Source organism: Crinia signifera, chromosome 2 (genome assembly GCF_055691185.1).
Source record: "Crinia signifera chromosome 2, ASM5569118v1, whole genome shotgun sequence".
Classification (NCBI taxonomy): domain Eukaryota; kingdom Metazoa; phylum Chordata; class Amphibia; order Anura; family Myobatrachidae; genus Crinia; species Crinia signifera.
In genome coordinates, this window is record NC_139218.1 from 289,840,528 (window position 1) to 289,866,679 (window position 26,152).

A 26,152-nucleotide genomic window follows, 5' to 3' on the forward strand; every position below is an offset into this window, starting at 1 on the left:
TAATGTCCATCAGTGCCTCCATTCATTGTATGTCCCCAAGCTTGACCCTCCTTAACTGTATGACTATCATTCACTGTATGACCCCCATTAACTATGTACCCCACTCTTCCCCCATTCACTGTATGTCCCCCAGCCTGCCCCTGCTCCCCCTTGGCCATCACTGCCTCCATTCACTGTATGTCCCCCAGTCTGATCCTCCTTCACTATATGTCCCCCACTCTGCCCTGTATGTTTCCCAGCCCCTTGTGTGAGCCAGAGGAAGGAGAGGCAAAGCAGGCACTGCAAGGACAGGAGATGCTTGGGTTCACGCTGCTGCTCTCCTCCGCTCTGCATGTTATGGGAGCAAGCTTCCCCCTTGCTGCCCCCCTCCCCAAACACTGCTGTCACTGTAAATGTGGAGTAGGGTGATATACGATTGCAGAAGCAGGGGTAGGACGCCAAACACATATGACTGTGGCGGCCAGCACCTCCTCACTGCAGCAGACAGCAAGGTAAAGGCACGCTCGCCAGGGCCCCACCTTTAGTGTCCTGTGTTGTGCTTCACACATGTGATGCTCTGCCCGCTTTCAGAGGCTGCAGGCCGCTTTAAATGACAGCACGGGCCGCAATTGGCCCCCGGGCCTGACTTTGGACATGCCTGGTCTAATGTATGTATGAAATCCACCTAATTTTTTACTATTAGGAGACCTGTGTGTAAAAGTCCACAATGAACACCTTATAACTGTCTGAGCCAATTCCATGTACAGTACAGTATACAGTATCTTATAATAATATATAGTACATAAATGTGGCCCATCATACCCAATGATATGTGTAAAATAATTATTGTACTTTCTCCATTTAGTTTATAAAATTGTGGTTAATTTTCACACAGTAACTACTACACTTTTGGCTTTTGATACTGTTGTGTGTTTTGCTGCAAATAGGAGAAAGTGCGCTTGCCCTTCTGCTTTAAACACACCAATTACCCTGGGCAAGATCTCATCCATATATTTCCCTTTTATCTTTAACTAGTCTATGTTGGAATGCTGTAACCCACTTGCACTTTCACCTTCAGGGGCAGTTTTTTGTCCTACTGTAAAGCTTCATACACACTGGGCGACTTTGCCCAGCGTGTATGGACAGCAATGATGTCAATCACCGCTGCAGGGAAAGCCGCTCAGTGCATACGCACTGAGCGGCTTTCCCCTTGCCCGCCGGAGGGGGGAAGGATGGCGTTGCATAGCACAGAGCACATCCTCAACGCCGCTCATCTGCTGGTATAACCAGCAGATGAACAGCTTTCACAGCGATGATGTGGGATCGCAAATCTCCTGTGCCCAATGACCAACAAGAACTCAGTCCAGGCTTTCCTATGTAGTCATAGCATACCTCCTGGATCCTACAGTATTAGGTGTTTGGAAGGCACAAAGTGATTAAAGGGGACCAATAACAGTGATGGTTTGTTATGCTGCATCACGACATCAAGGCGTATAAATAAAATTTAGACATACTGTATATTGTCACATGCAATGAGGTTATCTCACAGGATTGAGGATTGATTGCATGTTTTTGTGTTTTTTTTTTCAGATTACAGTAGTTTGATACAGTATACTTATTAAGTACCAGATGTAAGGATTGAAAATATATTAATGATGACACCTGCTCATCAGTAATGTAGTGAAGTAATCTTAGTTGTATAGCGTTCCTAAAATAAACCTTTTTTTTTTCATTTAAATTCCCTTTTAAACAGCATTAATGACTATTAATGGCACATTTCCTTTGAGCTGATTTATTTGAATTTTCTTAAAGGCACTCAAAGCACAGATTGTATGTGAGACAATTATATATAAAACACAATAAATAGTTTACACAAACCTAGCTAACTTTAAGATCTGTTGTAAAATAAAGCTTTAGTGCATTACATTACAAATCATTACAATTCTGCTGTTTTGTGACATCATTAAGTAGTAGGTGAATCTACAAACAAAACTGTACTTTAACATGACAATATAAATATTCTGAAAACTGAATATTCACATTGAGAGACTAACGTGACCACATATCTGTAACATTTTTTAGTTGAAACAGACATACAGTATTGGGTGAAATGTAATAGGGTGAGAGAATCAGAAAGTGAGAGACTTGGTAAGAAATCTCCAGGTATTTTTTTACCCTGCAAAGCCAGTTTGATTTTGTAGTGTAAATGATTGCCGCTTTAAAAACTGGAGATTTCTTACCAAATCTCTCACTTTCTGATTCTCTCACCCTATTACATTTCACACTTAGTATTTACAAATGTACTGTATTTACTGTACCTGCATTAAATCACGTACAAAACAAAAGGAGTGTTGGAAATAGATACATCTGTTATCAGTATTAAATATAAATACTTAAAGTCTGTGAAGTGTAATCATGACAAATTATAGGTAAATTAAAACATTGTAATCCTTATATCCATTAGTTTCACGGGATATGGTCAATTTCTCGATCCTATGAAGGTCAACAGGGCTTAGGTCGACAGGGTATGAAGGGAAGGTTGACAGTCAAAAACTTGACATAAGTTTTTCACATTTTTTTTGCCGACGTGTGCCGACAAGCGGTATTTCAAACCCTACCATCAGTGGCGTAACTAAATGGCCGCAGCCCCCGTGGTGGCGGGGAGGCGCCGGGGGTCTTCGGGCGCTGTTGTTTCTTCGTCAGCTCCCCACTACTTGTGGGTGCAGCGGGGAGCTGGCAGGGGGGTCCGTGCGGCGCGGGGGTACCTGTGGTCAGGGACTCGGGAGAGCCTGGAGGTCCTTGCAGCGCTGATTATGAGTTGCCGGGGTCCCTGCAGCGAAGTGGAAATACTGCGCTACTGCCGTGCGGCGGCGCGGGAAGCGCTTCTAACTTTGAAAACACTGGCCGCGGCCGCACACTGATTGGCTGAGATTCAGCCAATCAGCATGCGCCCAGTGTTTTCAGAGTCAGAAGTGCTTCCCGCGCCGCCGCACGGCGGTAGCGCAGTATTTCCACTTCGCTGCAGGGACCCCGGCAACTCATTATCAGAGCTGCAAGGACCTTCAGGCTCTCCCGAGTCCCTGACCACAGGTACCCCCGCGCCGGACGGACCCTCCTGCCAGCTCCCCGGGGGGGGGGGTCCTTGTCTTTTAACGGGGGGGGGGCGACGATATTGTCCCGGCGGGGGGGAGCAAAATTTTCTGTTACACCACTGCCTACCATCCACTATGGCGTGATAGGAGAATATAATAGTGTGTTGAGTGCATTGTGGCATCGTGCCTGAAGCATGGAGAGCACAGAGAGCCATGCAAGGGGATGATGTACACTTAGATGGTGTACATGTCGACATTCAGTACAAAAAATTGTGAAAACTCACGTTGACCTTTTGACTGTCGATCTTCCCATTGTCGACCTATTGCTTGTGCCGACTTTCCGACCCTTTTGACCTATTTCAGGTGCTGACCTAAGCCCGGTCGACCTTCAGTGGTCGACCTAAGATATGTCAACCTTAAATGATTTGACACTATGGTCAATACCCAGTTTCACTGCCACTTATTTCTATATACGTTTTATTTTATTAGAGATTATATTTCGTAACATTTGTAAATTTACTTGACTGATGATTCTCAGTGAGAATTTCATATTGGGTGAATTACGGTAGGTGTAAATAGTTTTAGACATAATCCCTTAAGTAGACATGATCCTCTACAACAGAAATACTCCCTTATTGTTGTATTTTTACATTTTTAATGAGTCACAGACTTTTATTTATTTATTTTAAGAGACAGATTCAATCGCACTGTTTACCACATGGGTTGTGTTCCAAGTTTAATGTCTGCCGCTATTCATTTTATTAGTATATTTATCTGCACAGTAAACCTGATTGGTAACATGCAGTAACCCATAGATTCCATGTTAAGCACTGTACTATGGGTTACTCAAAACATTGGGCCTTATTCTAATTCACTCTTTCTGACAAAATCCTTCTTAGATGGACAAAACCATGTGCACTGCAGGGGGGCAGATGTAAAATGTGCAGAGAGAATTAGATTTGGGTGAGTTCTTTTGTTTCTGTTCAGGGTAAATACTGGCTGCTTTATTCTTACACTGCAATATAGATCTCACTCTCTCTACACAAGTAACATCTGCCCCACCTGCAGTGAACATGGTTTTGTCCATCTAAGAAGGAATTTGTCAGAAAGAGTGAACTAGAATAATCCCCATTACGTCCCATTACGTGCAGATTTTCCATTGCAGGTCCGGAGGATGGAACAAAAAAAATCTGCATTAATTGCACTATTTTTGACAGGCTCAGACTAGCCATCTTGCACTTCTGGCAAATGCCAGAAGGCTGATAATCTGTTGGGCCGGTTTGACCACACAAAGAGCTGGGTTGGCCACACACATAGCAGTCTTCCAGCACTCTAATTGATGTGTCTGTCTGCAAGAATTGATGGGGGCTTCCCATGAGGAAAGGCTCCCCTGACTTGTGGTACAACCCCATGAAAAGTGGCCACGCCCACTGTAATGTTTGCATGAGTAGCTTCAGCTGGAAAGCAACCCAAGTCCGTTCTTGATCTGGGACATAACACAGAGTGGCAGAATAGTGACCCTTAACTGAACAGCTCAGGCTGACAAATTACCCAAGTGGGGTAAATCCCATAACTAATGGAATCTGCCCCTAAATATTGTTTTGTCAGTGATTTTTTTGATTACCACTGGGAGCTTATTACATATTATTTATAAACATCTGCAACTTACAGCTGTCTAGAACTTTTATATAACTGTACACTTCAAAAGCTTAAATACAGTATGAATAATGATTTCAATGATACTGGAACTCTATATACATATATACAACATACACACACACACTGTATGCAACTTGTGAAGTGAAATACAGTAGTCCATGCATAACTCACCAGGTTGCAAAGATGTTGATAAATTATAAAGTTACTCCTAAGACCACAAAGTTAGTAAGTCACAAACATGCCATTATCCAATATCAAACCTTTTGGTAAATTCCCCCATGGCACACTGTCAACTAAGCTAGATGGAGCATGTTTATTGCAAACAAGTGGCTTCATCAGACATTTGTAACACAGTGCTCCAAGCACGCTTGTGAACAACCATACATATTATACTGTACTGAATAAAGCACATGGAGATAATATGTTATGACAAACACATTTTCTCTATGCCAACAGATGTCATATTGCAGTTTATCTGAAATGACCTTGTGATGTCATACATATATTATGGAAGTGTATTATATTCATTTAGTCAATTTCCAATTTACTTTAGTATTTTTATATTAGTTTTTTCTTGTTACAAAATATAAATAATGCTTTAATTCCATTTTTTATCAACATCTTATTTACAACATCTTTATAAAATCCAATCTTTTTTTTTTTTACACGCATAACTTTACAAATGTATATGTCCCTGAGTTTGTCTAGATCATGAGTGCGCTTTTCTTGGTTACTATTAAGACAGTTTAGTGAGGCACTTCATATTACCACAGTATATTATACGTTTGAGTTCCCAATTCAGTTTTTTTCACTGTTTATACTGAGTAATGGTAGCTCACGTCTGTTGTTCTAAAACTTCCAAGTAGTCTGGTTCTGAATGAAGATTGGCTTTGAGCTCAAAATATTCATTTTTGGTTTGTTCAACCAGAACCTTCCTTGACCTACTATACAGAAGGGAGTCCATCAATTTTAACTCTTCATGATTCCCAGGATAATGAACCTCTATACCTGGCTGCAAATGAGCTATGTTTTTTCTCAAATACTCAGCAATTCCAAGCTGTTGAATTTCTTGTTCCTTTTCAATTAGATTTTTATAAAGGTAACTTGCATCCTGAAATGAAATAAATTCTGTTGATGGATCTTTGAATTTTATGTTTGAAGTGGCTTGCAATGAATTATTATCTGTTTCCATGAGTCCTCTACGCATTTTCTTTGAATTGTTGAGCTCCTTGTCTTCCTCGTGGTCATGTTCTGAATGTTTTGGTGTAAATGGAGGCGTTTGGTAAACCTGAACAACAGGATTTGTTATTCGTTGTTCAAATATAGCTGACCCTGGTCTCTCTGTTGTATGGTGCGTAGTTTTATGACCATAGATACTGTATTGAATATGAACAGGACTGTTTTCTCTTATTTGTCCATTTTCTTCTTTCTTTTTATGTTTGCGTCTCCTATGCAAAACAAGAACTATAATTCCAGCAGAACAAAGCACAGCTGTAATTAATACAATCAGAAGACCAAGAATTAAAACAGACAGTGGTATGTAGTCAGAAAGTGATTTTAAAATAGAATCAACTTTATTTGTGGTTGTGATTGTTGGTGTAAGATTGTTGAAATTTGGTTGTGTTGCAAAGTCTTTATAATTTATTAGTTCAGGGCATAAATCTTCACTGTCAAGGGACCTTAGTTCCATTTTTACCAGCTCTCTGGGAGAGTAGCAAAGAATCTCCCCAACAACAACAGTTTTATGCAGTTGGATCCAGTGTTTAAGTCCAATTATACTGCATGTACAATCCCAAGGATTATCCTGAATTTCAAGTTGTGTCACCAAGTTCAATTCTTCTAAAACTGCTTTAATTGGAATATTTACAAACTGGTTAGTTTTAAGATTTAGCTTTGTTAATGGAACTCCTAAAAATATATGTTCTGGTAAGGTTTTTAAAAGGTTATTATTTAAATAAAGAACTTTCAATTTTGGCATCACAGAAAATGTTCCAGATGAAATTTCAATAATTGCATTGTATTCCAAGTACAAATACTCAATATTTGTCAATCCAATGAATATGCCAGGGTTTAAACTTCTTAAATGATTTCCATTCAAATACAACTTCTGTAGTTTAGTCAAATTTTGGAAGGATTGTTCTTCAATTATCTCAATTTGGTTGTTGCCCAAATGAAGCATTTCTAAGCTTCCATATTCTGTAAAATCTGATTTATATATCCTATGAATAATGTTTCCTGCCAAAATTAGTTTTCTTGGATTTAGAGGTGGAGGTTCCAGGTCCGATACACTTTCAATGTTCCGCTCTTGGCAGTGAATCAATGTTCCAGAAAAACTGTAACTAGAACAATGGCATGGAACTGGACAATAAAATCCTGGAAGTAAAGTTGTTGCTTTGGTGAGAACAAATGTTTCCTTGGTTGGTATTTTTTGAAGTGATGTTATCTTTGTTGGTGCTCTACCATCATTTATAGATGCAGTACCCAACAATGACAGCGGCACTGAAGGTTCTTCAAGATCACTGCTGGGAGTTGTGATACAGAACATTTCTTTTTTTAATTTTCGGAGAACTGCACCTTTCAAATCTGGTGGGTTATAGCAAACAACATCACCTATTGTGGATTGTTGAGGCATATTCTCCAGCCAGATTTTCATCTGTAACAAATCACAGTTGCAAACCCATTTATTATCTTCTAACTGAAGTTCTATTATTCTTCCAATGTGTTCTAAAAATCCAACATAGGAAAGAGTTTGCAAATGATTTCCTCTTAAATCCAAGTGAGTAAGGGGTACAAAGCGAAAAATATTTGCTGGTATGAAATCGATTGCATTATCATTGAGAATAAGAACTTTCAATCTGTTAAGTTTACTAAATGTATTTGCTTCAATCGTAGTGATGAAATTATTGTCTGCTTGAAGAAATTCCAGGTTCTCCAGTCCCCAAAAAGTATTTTCTCTTAGAATTTCCAATGAGTTGTGGTTAATATGAAGTTTTTTAAGCATGCGGAGATCATTGAATGCTCCTGGTTCAATCTCCACAATATTATTAAAACCAAGGTGTAAAGATATTAAATTACTGAAATCTAAAAAGTCATTAACATGTAGTTGATATAGTCCATTGTTCAAGAGAGTAAGTTCTAAGTACTGAGATGGGGGTATCTCTATCTCTGCTAATTTTGTTATACCCCTTTCCTCACAATTCACAAATAATGAACCATCCTTTTCCTCACACAAGCACATATTTGTACATGATCCCAGCAATTCAGATGTTGTTCTCCTCGATGAAGCAAGAAATAGGTATAGCAGGACAATTAAGGCATTCATGTTGTCCAAGACTAGCTTCTTCCTAAAAAATAAAAGGAATAATTTAGTAATGAGTCAACTAGAATATATAGATCAAACATAAAAACTTACATAGATTTAAATATAAAAACACGAACTGTACAATATATTTTAATTGCTTTATGAATGCTTACTACATTTAAATTAGAAACTGTTCAAGCTATTTTACAAATGAATAATTCATAGCTTAAAAAACATTCTGTCATTGTATTAGCTATAAGTCATGGATCTCTATTAGTTCCTAATAAATATTAGAATTCAATAGCTTACATGGATCAGAATACTGTCCTACAGTATGTGCAATATATCACAGCTTCCAAATATTTATTTATTTATTTACAGTTTCTTATATAGCACAGCAGATTCCGTTGCGCTTTACAATAGTAGACAGTGATAAAACAAACTGGGTAACAACAGACAGATTTGGATGTAGGAGAGCCCTGCTGCAGGTATAACCAGTAGCAATATTATAATCACTTTTTTTTTGTCTAGAAGATGAGTGACTTAAATAATTGACTTACAGTATTGTCACCTCAACTGACATTAATGTTTGAGCTGTGGGATAAATTAAGACATCTGACACTAGGATGCCACCAAACCCCTCACCCATAATTATCTGCAACAGTTTCACAAAAAACAACCGTACTGTACAGTAGCTTATTATGCAAAATGAAATCCTTGTGGTGTCATGATGGAGAGATTTTTAGGGTAGTTGGAAATGTATTGTCATGACAAGGGGGATAGTACTTACTATAGAAGAAAATATACATCCCGGATGCTAGATCATTATGAGAGCACTTCTACTGGCATACACACACACGCACACACACACACACACACACATATATAATAGTCCAAGAATCCGCACTCACATCCAGTTTTTCTTATAACGAGGGGGTGCTCCACTAGAGAATATGAAATATTCCAAATATATGTGTAGTTCCAGTATGGATAACCAGAGAGGGCACCCACCACTGCATGCAGGTAAAATAACTTTAATTGACAATAGTCAGCATATGATGTCGATGTTTCAACCCTGGTTACTCTTGGTGTCACACTACATTGCTGACCTTGTCTTAAAAACAGCCCTCCGGGGTTGACACATCGACATCATATGCTGGCTATTGTCAATTAAAGAGTAATTTTACCAGAGAGTGCCCTCTCTGGTTATCCATACTGGAACTACACACACACACATTCACACACACACATATATTATACCTTTCTCCCAGAAGGATTTTCATCAACAGTATGTAAGAACTTTTTCTTACTTTAGATTTATATATAACTTACCATAGGTTGATTCCATATATATTTATTGGACACCGGAACGTTCCAATAAATATTATACGTTGGATTTACATTGGTTTTACACCACACCTATTTATACGTTGGATTTACACCATAGATAAAGACTAGGTATGCATTCTGGTCAATAAATCATACCACCTATCGGTTAGAACTCATTCACAATGGTTTCCTAATATACTGTACTCCTAATATGGTGAAATGTGTGCTGGTTTTTCTCCTCTTTCTCCCTCTCTAACCTGTTCCTGCTCATGATTTTTGCTCTGTTTTAATTTTAAAATGTTTTGATGTATCAACTACTTTAAACATTGTACTTACATCACTGTATAGTAATTTATAGTCAATTGGTTTATCTTTGCCCCTGAGGAAGTCATGATAATGACGAAACGCGTTGGTATTCTTACATCAACCGATTAACATCTGTTATCAATTTGCCAAAGGCTATTGTAATATCTATGACTAACATGTTTATGTGAATTGTACCTGCTTTAAAGGGCAAGTTTTATGTTATTTTATATTAAAAAAAATAATACACAGTTGTTGAACAATCTCTTAGTGCCCTCTGAAACTTCTTTCTTCTTTAGCATAACTAAATGCTGGATTATATCTAACAGACAATCCTTCAGAGGTGCTATCTATCTATCTAATAGTTTGCTATATTGTTTTTGGTGATGGAGTATGAGCCACTATTACAGTCTATACATTTTGAATCTGTGACGTTTTGTTAGTCTATTATGTAGTAATATTTGAAGACTGGTGAATGCCCAGTTCCATGGATACTATGTGCTATTAAACTAGTGGATGGATGATGTTCACCTGCATTGTCTGCGGTACTAGTCCAGCAGAGACTAATATGATAATAATAATAATAATAGTAGTAATAATAATAATAATAATAAAAATGTATGTCTAAGATACATAATAACTAGTGAGGTTTTTTAACGATGACTGAGCCTGAGCATTTCATTTCTCGGTAAATTGACATATGCATAAGCAACAGTTTCATTATGAACTGTACAATTTGCTGATGTATTTATGCCCCATAGTCATAGATCACGGGCTGGTACTACCACTAGGCCGCTTTAGGCAGCTACCTTGGGCACTGGCCACTGGAGTGCGCCCCTTATTTATAATTCAAATGAAGCAGCACCACGATTCTCATGTGCAGCTGCCACTTTTCTCCTGGCACCCTTTAAAAAAAAAAAGCAGGAGGGGGGACCCGGTGGAGAGTATGTGAGAGCTGCCCCATATCAGACAGCAGACAGCCACCCACCGACCCTCCCAGCTAGCATTCCCTCACCACACGACCACCTCCACCCATCAATAGAGTCAGCACTTCCCTGCACCTGCCAGAAGCAGAGGCAGGGGCAGAACTATCTGTGTTGCTTCATGGGGTCCACTGCGCTACCACTTGCACCACATGTCGGTGCCGCCATTTATGTTTTTTTTCTTAATCATTACGGCCGGGGCACAGAGCAGCAGCGTGGGTGTGAGGCCAGGAGGTACGCGGACCTGACAGGCCCTGACACTGCATACAGGCTGAAGGATCGCCAGGATTTGCCTCCCTCGGCCTACACAGTGCAGCTGTCTACTGCTCTGTGCTGCTCCAGGGCTGCTGGAGCTGAGCAGAAGAGGAGACCAGCATGGTGCCAGCCACTGGATCGGAAGAAGAGTGGGTCCCAGCGGCAGAAGGTTAGGAAGATCAAGAGGGTGGGATGCAGAGTGGAGGACTTTGAAGAAGGCTGTCGGGAACCTTGAACCAGAGGTCCTCACAGGAACAGCTGCAGTGGGGTGAATCAATCTGGAGTGTCCCCCATATATAGGTATATATCTCCCACCGCACTCTGCCCTGTACTTCTGCCCGCAGTGTGAGATCAGCTCCCTCCTACCCTGCGGTTTGACAGCATGCTCTACTTTCCACCTGCTGCGCTCCCTCCGGCCCTGCACTGTATTCTTGTCTGCAGTCTGATGTGCTAACAGTCTGGTGGGTGCTTAACATTTATCGTGGGTGCTCAGGCACAGGAGCACCCATGGAATCGGTTCCTATGTTCCCGTATGTAGTCCCAAAAAGTGAATGTACAACAAATAATGAAAAATGTACAACAAATAATGAAAAATTACTGCGAAACAGTGAATAAGGCTGATTTGATTATAGTATAGTATTTTACAAATATTCAAACAATAAACATATGAATGAACATTCCCGGGAGTTTTTATTTATTTATATATTTATTTTTGGATAATTTCATTAAACTGGTTTCTATAAGCATATTTCTAGTATGTGTCAGCTGTGCTTATAGTAGCGGCGTCTGTTTTTTTTCTTATATTTAGGTAGATGTATGAAGCAGTGATAAGGGAGGAGAAGTGATAAAGTGCCTGGTACTTTATCACTGCCCAATCAGCTCCTGACTGTTAAGTTACAGGCTGGATTTAAAAAGGGACAAGTAGGCAGTGGTGTAGCTAGGTGCCATGGTACCCAGAGCAAGGGCATGTTTCATGCCCCCCCTTCCCCCCCAATTTGTAATAGGTGGGGCTCTTGCACTATGAAAAAGGGGCACGGCCTAACATTATACCACACACCGTAATGCCCATTGCACATTTTAATGAACTTTGTAATACCCATTGCACATAAAGCCACATGCCATAATGCCAAATAATATTACTTTGAGATTCTTGATAAATTTTTGTTAAATAACAAGGAATTCTTAGACAATCAAATAAATGAGTTTACTATTTATACTAATTGCATGCTATTGCTAGTAAACTTAGGTATCTTACACGCTGGTATCCTTATATATATATAAACGAGTATCCAAATAGTTACACTAAATGAAGACAGGAGGCGGCACTCTCATAAATGGTGAAAACTGTATTCAAATCGTCAAAGTGGGTAACATGTCATTCATGTTTTTAATCTTTTTATTCTTTTCTTCCATTGGAGCACTATGCACTTTAAAACATATGGCACATTCATTGCCGTTAGTTACGATGAACACAGTGCGCCTCTCTTTGTAATTAATGTTGCGCTCTTCTAAAATTGTCCTCACATAGCTCCCGTCTGAGCGCCGGGACAGACGCCGCCGGGTTGCCGTGACTACTGACTGACGTCACGTGTCACGTATACATGCTGCCGGAGCCCCGTCCCGCCGCACAGCAGCTCACTCATGAGTCACGTAAGTGTACTTTACTATTTATATGTGTGTTTTGTATAATTCTGGTCACCCTGCACAGTATTACTTTTGATTGTTTTGTCACGTCAGTTGTCCTGAAGAAGGGGCTTCGGCTCCGAAACTGGTCGACACCATTTTTTGCTGACATGTTACCCACTTTGACGATTTGAATACAGTTTTCACCATTTATGAGAGTGCCGCCTCCTGTCTTCATTTAGTGTAACTATTTGGATACTCGTTTATATATCATTCTTGTGGAAGGCACCTCTACCGCTGTACCCCCATTGTTCCAAGTGCCAGTCCTATGCTCAATATATATATATATATATATATATATATATATATATATATATATATATATATATATATATATATATATATATATATATATATATATTAGCAAGTATTTAAGTAAGTTAAGCTGGCCATACATCTACATATTTATTCTCAGATCTGGCTGGTTGGAACAAAACCTAGTACTGGATGAGAGTAAATGACAGTTGACCATTTGCTTAGAAATGCTGGAAAACTGCCAAATACTGTAATTCAAATATTACCAGGTTTTAATTCCCACCAGCCAGATCTGACAATCAATCTGTAGATGTATTGCCAGCTTAAGGTTATTGACTATATCGGATAATAACCCCCTACCTACCTGCACTTGTGTCTGTGGTTGGTGGTGGTAGTAACACAGAGACATTGGTTTGGGCATGACCTGAATTATTTGCTTGCATTCTCTGATACAGCACCCACCGCAGGAGAAAACACATTTCACTGACATACATGAAATGTGATTATGGGCCTGGCTGCATATATGCACCAGGCTGCGTATACTTGAACAGGTAAGCACCGCCCTGCCAAACACTCGCCCACCCTCCCTGTTGCCGAAACCCGTCACTAGCATGCAAGGGGATGTGTACTCTACCACACATCCCCTGGAATGTTGCTGAAGCGGGAGATAAATCATTTGATGGTCGGTGACTTTTATATCTACGGCTAATCGCCAAATACGGGGCAAGTGCTGACATCATGTGACGTCTGCCACTCACCCCAAGCAGGCAACACTGGGCATTCCCAGGGGAACGTCCAGTGTTTTCATGGGAAAACCCATAACACTCTGGGTGTTCCACCACCCCCAGCCACCTGCCCCCTCTCCGGAGAGAATAGACCAGCGAGTGTGAAACTCACCAAAGCTGTTCACTCCCAGGGTTTGCACATGTGCATAAACACGCAGGCACAAACCTCAAACAGGCAGAAAGCGCTGAATTCAGCCCGCTACAGCGGGTCTGAATCGGCCCTATGATTGATATGATGTGCTAGCGTCACAGGCTTTTTCCTGACACCAGTGTGTTATGTTTCTTATCTGTACTTTATTGTATCAGTTACACTTAGTTTAAAAAAATAGAATTGCATCGTAGAACTGCTACTAACCACGGAAATACATTTAATAAGAGCAGAATTTTATAATTGGTAGCATTCTCTTTCCAGGAGCTGTACTTTTATATAATGACGTACCTCATCCTTTGTGTCTTACACCATTTTAGAAATGGCTAACTGTCGTGTGATATCTGAAACAGAGATCACTCATTTCAATGCTGTCTATATAATGCCCTCCTGCTGTTTCCAAAGTAGCAACAGGGATGCTCAGTTTTAAAAGTGACTGCAAAAAGGACAAAATTTATCATTAAAAAGTGTTAGAAATTTCACACCAGAGGTGAAAAGGTCTTAAAAGATTTTATTTAAAAAAAATAATAATACTGCAGAAAATTGAATTTTAGAAAAGCTTAAGAAAACTATTTTTAAGCTAAAAAAAATTAACAGATTTGGGATTTATAATATAACACCTCTATGGTTTAAGTTCAGAAACTGTGATTAACCAAAAGAATAAAAGAAAACATCTGATACTCCATTGTAGAATGCTACAAAGAGCTTCACAAATTTGCAATATTATTGGCAGCAGAACAGAAAGTGCATGACAGTATTGAAACGAGTAAAACATTTCCTTTTAGGTACAAGATACTTCATAGCTCAAGTAAAAATAACTCACAGGATTTAGCTTCGTTTTGAAGAAATTTGACCATAAATCCCATAATTAGCCATTTGCAATTCTCATCATTCTTGTCTACTCTCCTGGGAGGGCATTCCATACAGTACCTCGCCATTCAGATCTTCCAGAGAGAAGTCCATCAAATAGGTGATTATGACTCTCTATGGCAGAAGATCCCAACTCGGTCCTAAATGCACCACAATAGTCCAGATTTTAAGGATGTGTATGTTTGTGCTCAGGTGACTTCATTAGTACCTTAATCAACTTGAACTACCTATTTGCGCTCATGGATATCTTTAAAACCAGGATTTTGTGGGTGCCTTGAGGACTGAGTTTGGGAACAAGCACAATTACTACAATAATAAAAAGGTAAAATACTTTGGTGTCAAATGTATAATATTATAGAGGTTTTTCTTCATAGTGTTTGTAGTGACCCACTCCAGCTTCACACAACAGCATTTCTGAATAAAAATGTACTACAATCTCTATTTGCATTCCGTTTTGGCAGCGGTAATACAATATATAATCATCACTGCTTAACTCTCTTTTGTCATAGATTAATCATGCTACTTTTGTTCATCAACTACCAGCCTTGGGGAAGGTGCAAAGACACAGTATGAATGGTGAGCAAGGCAGAATTATGATGAGTAGAAGGGAGGAATACATGTGGATAAGGGTAGTCAGATGTACATATGGGGCAGGGAGTGGGGCAGAGGCAAGCTTGTGGGAGATCAGAGGCACATATGCGGAGGGGAGAGAATTGGCACACATGGGAAGGGAGATCAGATGCACAGTTGGGGAGGCAGTGGTCAGGGCATTCTTGAGTATAGAGGGAAGAGGTTCATATGGGAAGTGGAGATGACAGGTGCTCATAGAAAGGTAGACAGTAGAGGCGTGCTTCTGATTAACCAGTAGACAGCTCACATACATAAATAAAACTGATTTTAACAACACCACACAAACATACCTTAATTAGCCTGAAAATGTATATTATGGTAATAATACTCCTGCATTTAAACCATAAGCATGTGCACAAGGTCCCCAATGTGCACTAACATCCCTCTTTGGCAGCCCCAAACTCTACCTAAAGCATGTTCTTCCCATATCTCAGCCAGCTCCAAGGGAAGCTGCAGCCTTGATTTTGAATATGGATAGATCAGTTGCATATTAGCGACTTTGTATATAAAGTTGGCTTCGTCCATGGAAATTGGCCACCCAATGTTGTAGACTATAACCCAGTGGGGGTAACCAAAAGCACAGAGTATTAAAAATGAAGAATATAAAAATGTGGTCTAACTAATGTTTGTACACTATATGTATTCTTCTTAAAATGTGTGCATTAATACTAAGATAGCTAGGGTTATTAACCCTAGCTATCTTAGTATCAATGCACACATTTTTATACTACACAAACTACAAAATCATTACTAGACCTATATTAAAACAGGTTTATTTTGTAGCTCACTGAACAAGCAAAATAATAAACATTCATTTCTATTGTAGTGGTACTCAAATTCGGTCTCGGAACCCCAAACAGTTTACAATTCCCAGGTCACATGGCAGGATAATCTATCAGCAGCTGCCAATCTCAGAGAGTCCTGCCAGCCCCTCTGCTTCCTGGTTCCTTCCCCCAGTGCCTGCCACAAAGCTAAACACTGCTGAGCACCTCTTACACTGTGGTTGCAGAACCGATGGGAAAATGTATAACTAACTGCCCTCCCATTCCATTTTTTCACAAGGCAGACACAGAGAGTAGCAGCCAGTAGCAGTTCTGATCATCATTCGTCAATTTACTGTATCATCCACTATTTAAATTTATGTTTATAAAATATAAATTATTTTAAGAAAACATTTTACATATGTAAACATACATACGTTCTTAACCTAATTCAATTGTAAAAAAAAACACTTGACCACTTCTGTATTAGCCTGGGGTGGCTGGAACTCTTAATGAGGCACTGGGTAGAGCATATTATTTAAATTATGATTCTGTGAGGAGTCCTGGAAAATATACAATTTTTAAGGTTCTAAAGAGGTTCTCGTACATGGTATCAAAATTAAGTGTACCCCTCTACTTGGTCCTTCTTGTTTCTTCGACAACTAGAAATTGCTAGTTGGGATTTATTCAATTACCAACATCAATGCAATGTTCCATTCTGAAACAAAACATTGTACCTGCAGTCTTTGCATGTTTTCTCTTAGACCATGAGGGTACGATGTTGGCAATACCGTAACTGACAGATAAGTGTGCACTTCCCAAAGAATTGAATTACAACAATAAACTATAGGGGGGAAATTTACTAAGAATAATTTTTGTGAGAGTTTCAAAATTTACTCTTTACAAAAACACAAATTTAGTTTTTGTTTCCATAGGTAAATTTTGCATTCATGGTTCAAGTTGCTTGTTGACAAAAAGCACCTGCTGCGTCCTCTGTCCTATTTCTTGATCCTGGGCTTTTTCTGTAAGCTGGTGCAGGCCACATGAAATTACCTTCTTGCTAAAGCAAAACCCAGGGCTGGCGCCACCACTCGGCATATTTAGATTTAGGCAATTGCCTGTGGGCACTGGCCACTTGAGGGTGGCATCCCCCCCTTCCCGTGGAGCAGGGGAGTGGCAGCCGCAGGTCAGTGCCCACATGGAGCAGGTGAGCGGCAGGGAGCTCGAACCTCCCCACCCACCGGTCAGTGCCTGGGGCGCTGAGATGCCTTGAATAGACCATGGTAAAACCTCACAAAAAAAGGCAAAAGTTCGGGATACCCCTTTTTAACCAAATTTTATTTAATTCAATATACATTGAAGTCATGATAAACTTGGATATTGTCCATAAAATATAAATAAAATTACTTATATAATAAACACAATATTAAAACTATTGGATCTTTACTTTATATTATAAGAGGCATGGCAGGCATGCTAAGGGTAAAAAAGCAAAAATTAATAAAAATAAAAAAACATACAATAAAAAAAGATAAAAATATGAAAAATGATTAAGGAAAAATACAAAATTAAGAATGTCAATTCCTGAGTATAGCACACTCCTGAAGGTATTTTGCATTCCCGTACTTGCAACAATATAAATGTAGCAATCTTGGTAACAGCTACAATTTGTAACAGCGAATTTGTATCCACAGATGTCTTCTGGATTCCCCCTGCTGTTATTACGCCTATATAGACAGTTCACATAGACCTGTTATACCACTTTTACACTGCCACAAAAACCTGGGTGTTTCCCTTGTGGACCCGGGTCAGCAGCGGTGTAAAAGGGGTTAACCCGTGTCCCTTTACACAGGACTTCTACCCAGGTCCTGACCAGGGTAGAACATGGACAGGACCTGGGTAGAGGGCAGTGTAAACGGGTATGCCGAGTCATCCAACGCAGCTCCCGTTTGCATCAATGGGGGAAGCCCAATCTCCGGAGCGTAGCATCCGCAGGTTGGACAGGCAGTACAGCCTCTGCTGCTGTCTGCTGTACTGTGCAGACAGCAGCGGAGGCAGTGAAGAGGTGAATGTATGCTGGTGTGCGGCATTCATTCACTTCGTGGACGGGGGCTGGGGGGGTGCATGGTAACCCAGCAGCTTACCTTGTTGTTTTGTGCAAGGGGGTCCAGGTGGGGTGATTGCCAGTCCCGGAGCTTGGAGATGCCAAGCGCTGCCTCCATTTACACTGCGGTAGGCACCGCAGTGTAAACAGTGCAAATCCCAGATCCATGGTCCAAATGCCCGGTCAGACCTGGGATTTGGGTATAAAAGGGTATACCTGTGAGTTTGTCCTGCCACTATGATTCATTCCCACAGTCACAGCTGATTATTACCATATAGGTTTATATTGTGGCTGTTTCACTGATTGTCAGATGTAAATAGTGGGGTCCTAGTGTGCAAGTGGTTCCCAGGCACCCCCTAATTGCCGGCACACTAATACTGCCACCTCCTCCAGCCACTGCCTTCTCCAGGCTCAACCAAAATGTGGATGGCGACAGCCCCTCCAAAAATTGGGCTGTCAAAGGATAACAGCACTACCCAAAGTGCGGATTCAGTAGCACTGGTGCATTGTTCGAAAGGAACCCCCTGTGCAATGGGCATGTACCCTCCCCCCCCCCCCCCTGGCAAAAATATATCACTCTCTTTGACAACAAGCATTTAACACCCCAACCCACCCCACCCTTCTCCCCTCCATCAAAACAATCATGTATTTTCCCATAGCATGTAAATCCCCATGAGCAACGAGCATGTAATCCTCCATGGCAATGATAATGAAAACCCTGGCAATGATCATGAAACCCCTTGCATTGAGCAATATATCTCTGACAATGAGCATGTAGGTAAGTGGCACTTATGTGGTAAAATATGTAATTGGCATTATGGTGTGTGGTATAATATGTAATGGGCATTACGGCATGTGGTATAATGTGTGATGGGCATCATGGTATGTGGCATTATGTTTAATGGACATTACGGTGTGTGGCATGTTTAATGTTTAGTAAGGTGTGTGGTATAATGATTAAAGGGCATTATGGTGTTTTGCATTATTTGTAATGGGCATTACGATGTGTGGAATGTCTAATGGGCATTATGGTGTGTGGCATTATGTGTAATGGGCATTACGGTGTGTGGCATTATGTTTAATGAGCATAATCGTGTGTGGCATTATGTCTAATGGGCATAATGTGTGTGGCATTATGTTTAAGGGGCATAACGTTGTTGGCATTATGTGTAATGAGCATTACGGTGTGTGGCATTACAGTGTACATTTTTGCAGCACGCCTTGTGGGGGAATATTGTATTCTGAAGCCCAAATACATAAATACAGTCACCTTCTATTTAGTTTGCATTGGTGCCCAGGAGGCAGTGATAGACATTCCTAGTACGTGGTGCTAGACACACCCCTGCAGTGGTGAACCCCCTAATGAAATGGTCTGCGTATCCCTATTGCCTCGTATAATATAAAATAAAGATCAAATTGGGTTTTAATATTATTATATATGTTAGACTATTTTTTATATGTTATGGACAATATCCAAGATTATGGCCTAATCATGACTTCATAATAAAATGTTCATGAAGGTTTAATGTGTAATGGATATTGAATTCTATCTGAAACAGCGGCTTCAGGGAGATTGGCAGACTTGGGGGGGCGGTGCGGGGAGGCTACGGTGACCAACGGGGACCAGCAGGGAGGTGTCAGGGACCGACAGGGAGCTCTGTCGGAACGGGGCACGCGAGCGTCTCGTGCGCGCGCACCCCCTTCTGGTGGCTGGTGGTGAAGGCTGGCGACTGGCAATTCAATCACCAGCCCCAGTCTGAATGAGAGGGGCTCCATCTGTATCACCATTTTTTAAGCATCATTTTTATTAGAATTTATATAACAAATGTGAGCGATACTGGAATCTCCCACAGAGATGTTGGCACTCAAATGGTTAAGAAAGAAAACATTTTTTGATAAAGAGTAGATAAATTTAATCCAGTGCTGGAATTTTTTCTCATTGGGTATAAACATCTTGCATACTACCTCCATAGTATGTATAATTCATTTTATTTTTTAGCTAGTAATTTGTTTTCTATCTTGATCTTGGTACTGTAACATTTATTTTGGTACTGTAACATTTTAGACTAGTATATATTTTTCACCTTAAAACCATCCTAGTCACTTTGGTAAACATTTAAAACTTCCATATGTTTAAAATATATATTATTTGCTATTGAGGTCAGTTTTGATGGAATTATTTCTGTTCATGTTTTAACACATGGAAATTGCTCATTAGTGTTAATTGGCTTTTTCAATCTGGCCATTTAGATGGAATATTCTAAACAGCCAAATAAGACTACCACCTTAGGCACACATCATTGTGTAATCTACAGTGTCATTCAAAATTAATGCTGCAAGTATGCACTCAAATCTTAATTCTGGGAAATCATGAAATAATCTAAACCTCCAAAATATCCAAAGGATTAAAGGAAAGCACTAATAACTTAATTGGGGCTTACAAATTGGTTTTACACTCTTAGTGGTTATAAAATACTGTATCGCTGTCTAGATGGGGCATAATTATGAAACATTAAGAATGCAGAATTAAGGATACAAAAGGCCACGATTTGACACAGGTGACTAGCAAGTGAATATTAAAAAGAACTGGAAAATGCTACACTCTTAATTGTATTAAGATATTAGTGAGTCTACAATAAAGGCAACCTATTTATACCCCTTTTACATTGCTGCAAAAACCCGGGTCAGAGGCGGTGTAAATGGGTCATGCCGTGTCCCTTTACATGGGACTTCTACCCAGGTCCTGACCTGGGTAGAACAAGGCTAGGACCTGGGTAGAGGGCGGTGTAAACGGCTATGCCGGGTCATCTGACCGCAGCGTCTGCAGGATAGACGGGGGGCACACACAGCCTCCGCTGCTATCTGCTATACTCTGCAGACAGCAGTGGCGGCAGCGGAGGAAGTGAATGGATGCCTGTGTGCGGCATCCATTTACCGCAAGTACGACAGCTGGGGGGTGCACGGGGGGCTGGGGACAGCCCAGAAGCTTCCCCAGCACAGCGATTGGTGGTCTCAGCGGCGGTGATTGCGGTCCCGGTGCTTGGAGGCGATGTCATCTCCAAGAGCTGCCTCCGTCTACACTGCGGGTCAGATCTGGGGTTTTCGGTGTAAATGGGGTATTATATCAGATGAAGCTTTCATCAGGTTGGTCTGCATGAGTTTTTCTTTTACAGCTGGAACCAAGTTTATGTACTTTGATCTGGATTTTGGTTAGGAGTAGGATTACAATTTTAAGTAACCTAGGTGCAGATTTGGTGGTATGTTCAGGTAATGTTATACAATACTGTACATTCCAACATCTGGGCTAATCCTTCTGGAAGTGGTCAGACTGGTCAGCAGTGAATGGGTTGATGTGAAGCAGAGTAGCAATGTGGTGGTGCAGCAAAGATGACTGGTAATGTGTGTGTGTCGGGGGTAGTTCACTGCTGAGCTGGAGATGTGGGGATGTGATGCTATTATCACATCAACATGGCTCCACCCAAGCTATACAATGCCATTGTTATCATACTGTCCAGTTGGAGGCAGTGTCCAATGACCTTACTTGCTTCTTCAACCCATCTGCGTCACCCTCTTCACTCACACAGATATCCTGGGAGAATCCGCATCCATGGGAAATGTATGTGTCTGTATGCAAATAACAATATTAAACGTAGGATTTTTTATTATTACTATTATTTACACACTTCCCTTTCAAAAATGATACTTTCATAGTTTCTGAGAACACCAGGGGCCTGAGATTCTGCCTCTTAAAATTAGATATTAAGCAGAACTGTAAGTGTTATCCACAATCCTACTGAATCTAATGTGATGCAATTGGCATAACATTGATTAATATTGTTATAGCTGATTAATTCTAAAATTCCACTGGCATTATTGTAAGCAAAAAAACTGTGCAGTGGGAACTTAATGAAATTAATTTCTATGGCCAAGCAGCTGCATGCAAGCATCACATCACTAAGTCCAATGCCACGCATCAGATGGACTGGTGTAAAGCCCACCAATGCTGAAGCAGTGGACATGTGTGGAATGATGAATAAGGGTTTGGCAGATGCCAGGAGAACGTTGCCTGCCTGACTGCATTATGCCTCCTGTGAAGTTTGGTGGAGGAGGGATAATGCAAATTATCCCAAAAAATAATAGGAGGGATAATGCCAATTATCCAAAAAAGTGGCCAATCCCAGGATCAGGACAAATATAAAGTCTATAGCAATATTACTGGTTTTAATGGGTATCCATATACCTGACAGGGTCCTTGATCACCTGCTCAATTTTGGGGACCATTCCCTTGATGACTCATCTCATTTGCGTCTGAAAAATGAAGTCTATATCAAGGACCCTGCCAGGTATATGGATACCCATTAAATCCAGTAATATTGCTATTGACTTTATGTTTGTGGACTGCTAACCAATAGGGCATCTTAATAGGAACAAGAAGGACTGTATTAAACATTTCACTATATATTGTTTTTCCCACAACCATCCATTGTTCTTAATATCTAATAGAGTTTTAATGCATATGACATTTTTTATTTTATTTTTTGCAACACCAAATGTATTGATTTGTACCTGTATTTTTATCCATAATAAATACTGTTATCTTATTGTGATACCCAACTGATCGTTCTACAGCATTTTAATATACAGGTTGAGTATTATCCAAATATCCGTTATCCAAACTATTCGGAAAACATACATTCCAGAAAGTGAAAAAATGATATATATTTTTGCTAAAAACTTACTGGAGACTTTTGTAACAGCGCTACTGAGGACATGATATGTAACTGGCACTACTGGGGACATCTGTAACAGCACTACTGAGGACATGATGTGTAACTGGCACTACTGGGGACATCTGTAACAGCACTACTGAGGACATGATGTGTTACTGGCACTACTGGGGACATCTGTAACATCTGTAACAGCACTACTGAGGACATGATGTGTAACTGGCACTACTGGGGACATCTGTAACAGCACTACTGAGGACATGATGTGTAACTGGCACTAACTATGTGCAAGAAAATGATTGCTTGGCATTCAAATTCAGTACCGGAGATAGTACACAAATTCTGTTTCATGTTTTCAAACCTTGTTTTATGCACAAATAAAATATATTTGTGTGTATTTCATGTGGTTGATGTGTTTATACAGCATAAAAGCAAGATACTTCAAAATACATTATTGATATATAAAAATATTCTGAAATACGGTATAATCCGTTATCCAAAATTCTCAGAGCAATTTGGATAAGGGATACTCAACCTGTATATAATTATATTTACCAATGATTTATTAGTTTAACATTATATTAACGCTCCACCTTTTTTTTTTCTTTGGAAAACGTGGTAGATCTCGAGGACCGGTTTGGGAAGCCCTGCCCTAGAGCCTAAAACTAACCCTCCCCCTGTGGCTTAACCCTAACCTGCCAGGGCATACTTATGATCGGGATGCTGGCAGTCGCGAGTTCAGCATATAGTGATATAGCACTTCTAACCCTTGTAACAGTCTGTGTAATGCAGTCTTTTTTTGAAGTCTTTTAGCACTTTTCTTCCAACTATACTGCCTACGTAACAGGTGGAAACTGTTGATTCTGCTGAAAAAAACATTATTGTTCTGTATCATCTTGAAGGATAATAAACTACAAAAGAGTGAGAAACAGAGCTCTCTCTAGCATAGGCGTGCGCAGCACACTTTATTAGGGGGTGCACCGTCAAAGGGGTGTGCCTAGCACCACATATTGGGCATGCCTAACACCGCCCATTGGGTGTGTCTAACAGTGCCAATCAGTCGTGTCTACCATAATCTATTGGTATTCGCTACAATATATAATGGCTCTAAGTATAATAATACATGCAAATTAAGTAAAAAAAACATATATGGATGAGATGTAGTGATATGACAATGGTCTGGTACAAGTAACAATGCAAAACACACATTCAGTGAATGATTGATGGGTGCTTCTTTGAATGGAATACTGTTCTAAAAAGGAAAAGTCTTTGGTAAAAGGTATTGCTGGTAGGGAGGTGTTCATAAGGGTGGGCACAGCATTAGGGCCTTTGCACCCATAAGACTCAATGTGCGCATACCTATGCTCTCTAGTGTAGCAATTGTGAATCCAAATGTGGATTCTGATGAAGTCCATCCTATATGAAGGGCGTTAGAGAAAAAATGCATAGTGATACTGCACCAGCACTTTGTTTGCACATTGAATGTAAGCTCACTTTATAATGTCACTATAAAAAAAAACTTTTGTTATGTGTTTAACTCTGGGAGAAATAACCTGTTTATACCAACATGGAACAATACTCTATTAGGAGACTGACCATTGGAACATCAGAGTGAATGGAAGGACCTTCACCAACACCATGCAGGTTCAACCTGGTAATTCATTGTTCTGAATGGAGTTCTCCAAAGACCACTATTGATGTGCACATATATTCATCCTCATGGTATGCACATTGGGCCTAATTGAGACTTGATCGCAGGGTAAATTTGTGCTCAAACTAGGAAAAAAAACATTTCCTAGGTGGGGGTAGATGTAACATGTGCAATGTAAAAATGCATATGTACAAATAAAGCAGCCACTATTTACCCTGCACAGAAACAAAATAACTCTCCCAAATCTAACTCTCTCTGCACGTTACATCTACCCAACCTGCAGTGCACATGGTTTTGCCCATTTTGGGAACAAATCTGTCTTGCAATCAGGACTGAATCTGGCCCATAATCCTCTTTTACACATTCAGATTCCCAATTAGAGAGCAATGTTTCACACTCATATATAATATATATATATATATATATATATATATATATTTTTTTTTTAAATTAAAATATAGACAGTATAAAGTAGTGCATGCAAAATAGTCACACTGTTGCGATAAAAATTTTTTTTTGCATTTTATGTTTCGCAAGCTCAATATTAGGGTGGCCAATCCCAGGATCAGGATCGGCGGGATCCCGGGATTTGGCCTAAAAAACTGCAGGATTACGGGATTAGCTGCGCATGTGCTCAGACGCTGTCCTGGAGTTCCCGATCCCCAGCCTGCAGTCTGGAGTGGGTATGGGCAGCCTCAACTGCACAGCAGGTCGCATCGCCCATATGAGCTCCAGAGTGACCCCTCACCTTCCAGACCTGTCTGCTGCTGCAGCTACCACAGCCGACGCCACCCACCGGCTCCTGTTTCAGGATGTCTGCCCTGATCCCGCTGCCCTGCCCTGCAGGATGTCTGCCCTGCTCCCGCTGATGTCTGCCCTGCTCCCGGCCGCCCACCCACAAATGTAAGTAAATCAATGTGCGGGGCGGCCGGAGTGGGGGGGTGGGGCTTGTTTTCTGCACCTGCATACTGTACTGTACCGTTTAGATATGGCAATCCCGGAATACCGGGATTGAGCATTTTTCAATCCCGATTCCCGGGATTGAAAAAATGCCCCGGGATTGGCATCCGTACTCAATATTGATACATACAGTACAGGAAAAAAAAATGTATACTACCAGGTGCCCTCCATAATAGGCATAGCAATCCAATATTTGTGGCGTCGGCACTCACAGTTTAAATGGTGTGCAATTAATACATTAAAAGTTTCGGTTTATTCAGCCGCCATTCCTTCTGAAGGTCGAATAAACCGAAACTGTGAAGCATTTTTCTATGTGTTACCTGAGTTCATATTTACAAAATTTTTTTTTAACACTGAACTACGTGACATGCTTTTTTTTATTCTTACACAGTTCCAGATAAAATACCCCTCCAGTCATTCACTTTAAACAGGTGTTACTGTATATGGCACATAAGCTGTCACCTGTAATAACACTTCAAAAATGCATGACTTTGTAGTAAAGTGACCTGTGACTTTAATTACAGTATTTGCTTAGGAATTAGTAGTATAGTGAAATGCTTTCTGAGCACAATCACATCACGCAATACAGTACTCTATGCAGCAAAGAAAACCTAAATGTCAAGTCAATATTGTATTTGCTACTCTGATCAGTGTAGTATTCTTAGTAAACTTCAACT

At 40.3% G+C, this 26,152-nt stretch overlaps 1 protein-coding gene across 1 annotated transcript in view; it reads right to left on the reverse strand.

Moving 5' to 3' along the window:
* Positions 1 to 3,120: 3,120 nt before the first annotated feature.
* Positions 3,121 to 26,152, reverse strand: part of SLITRK6 (SLIT and NTRK like family member 6) — a 33,512-nt gene continuing 10,480 nt past the window's right edge. The window contains exon 2 of the mRNA XM_083168802.1: positions 3,121 to 8,074. Coding sequence (XP_083024928.1) covers positions 5,566 to 8,052 — 2,487 coding nt within the window. The 5' untranslated portion in view covers positions 8,053 to 8,074 and the 3' untranslated portion in view covers positions 3,121 to 5,565. The remainder of the gene's footprint in view (positions 8,075 to 26,152) is intronic.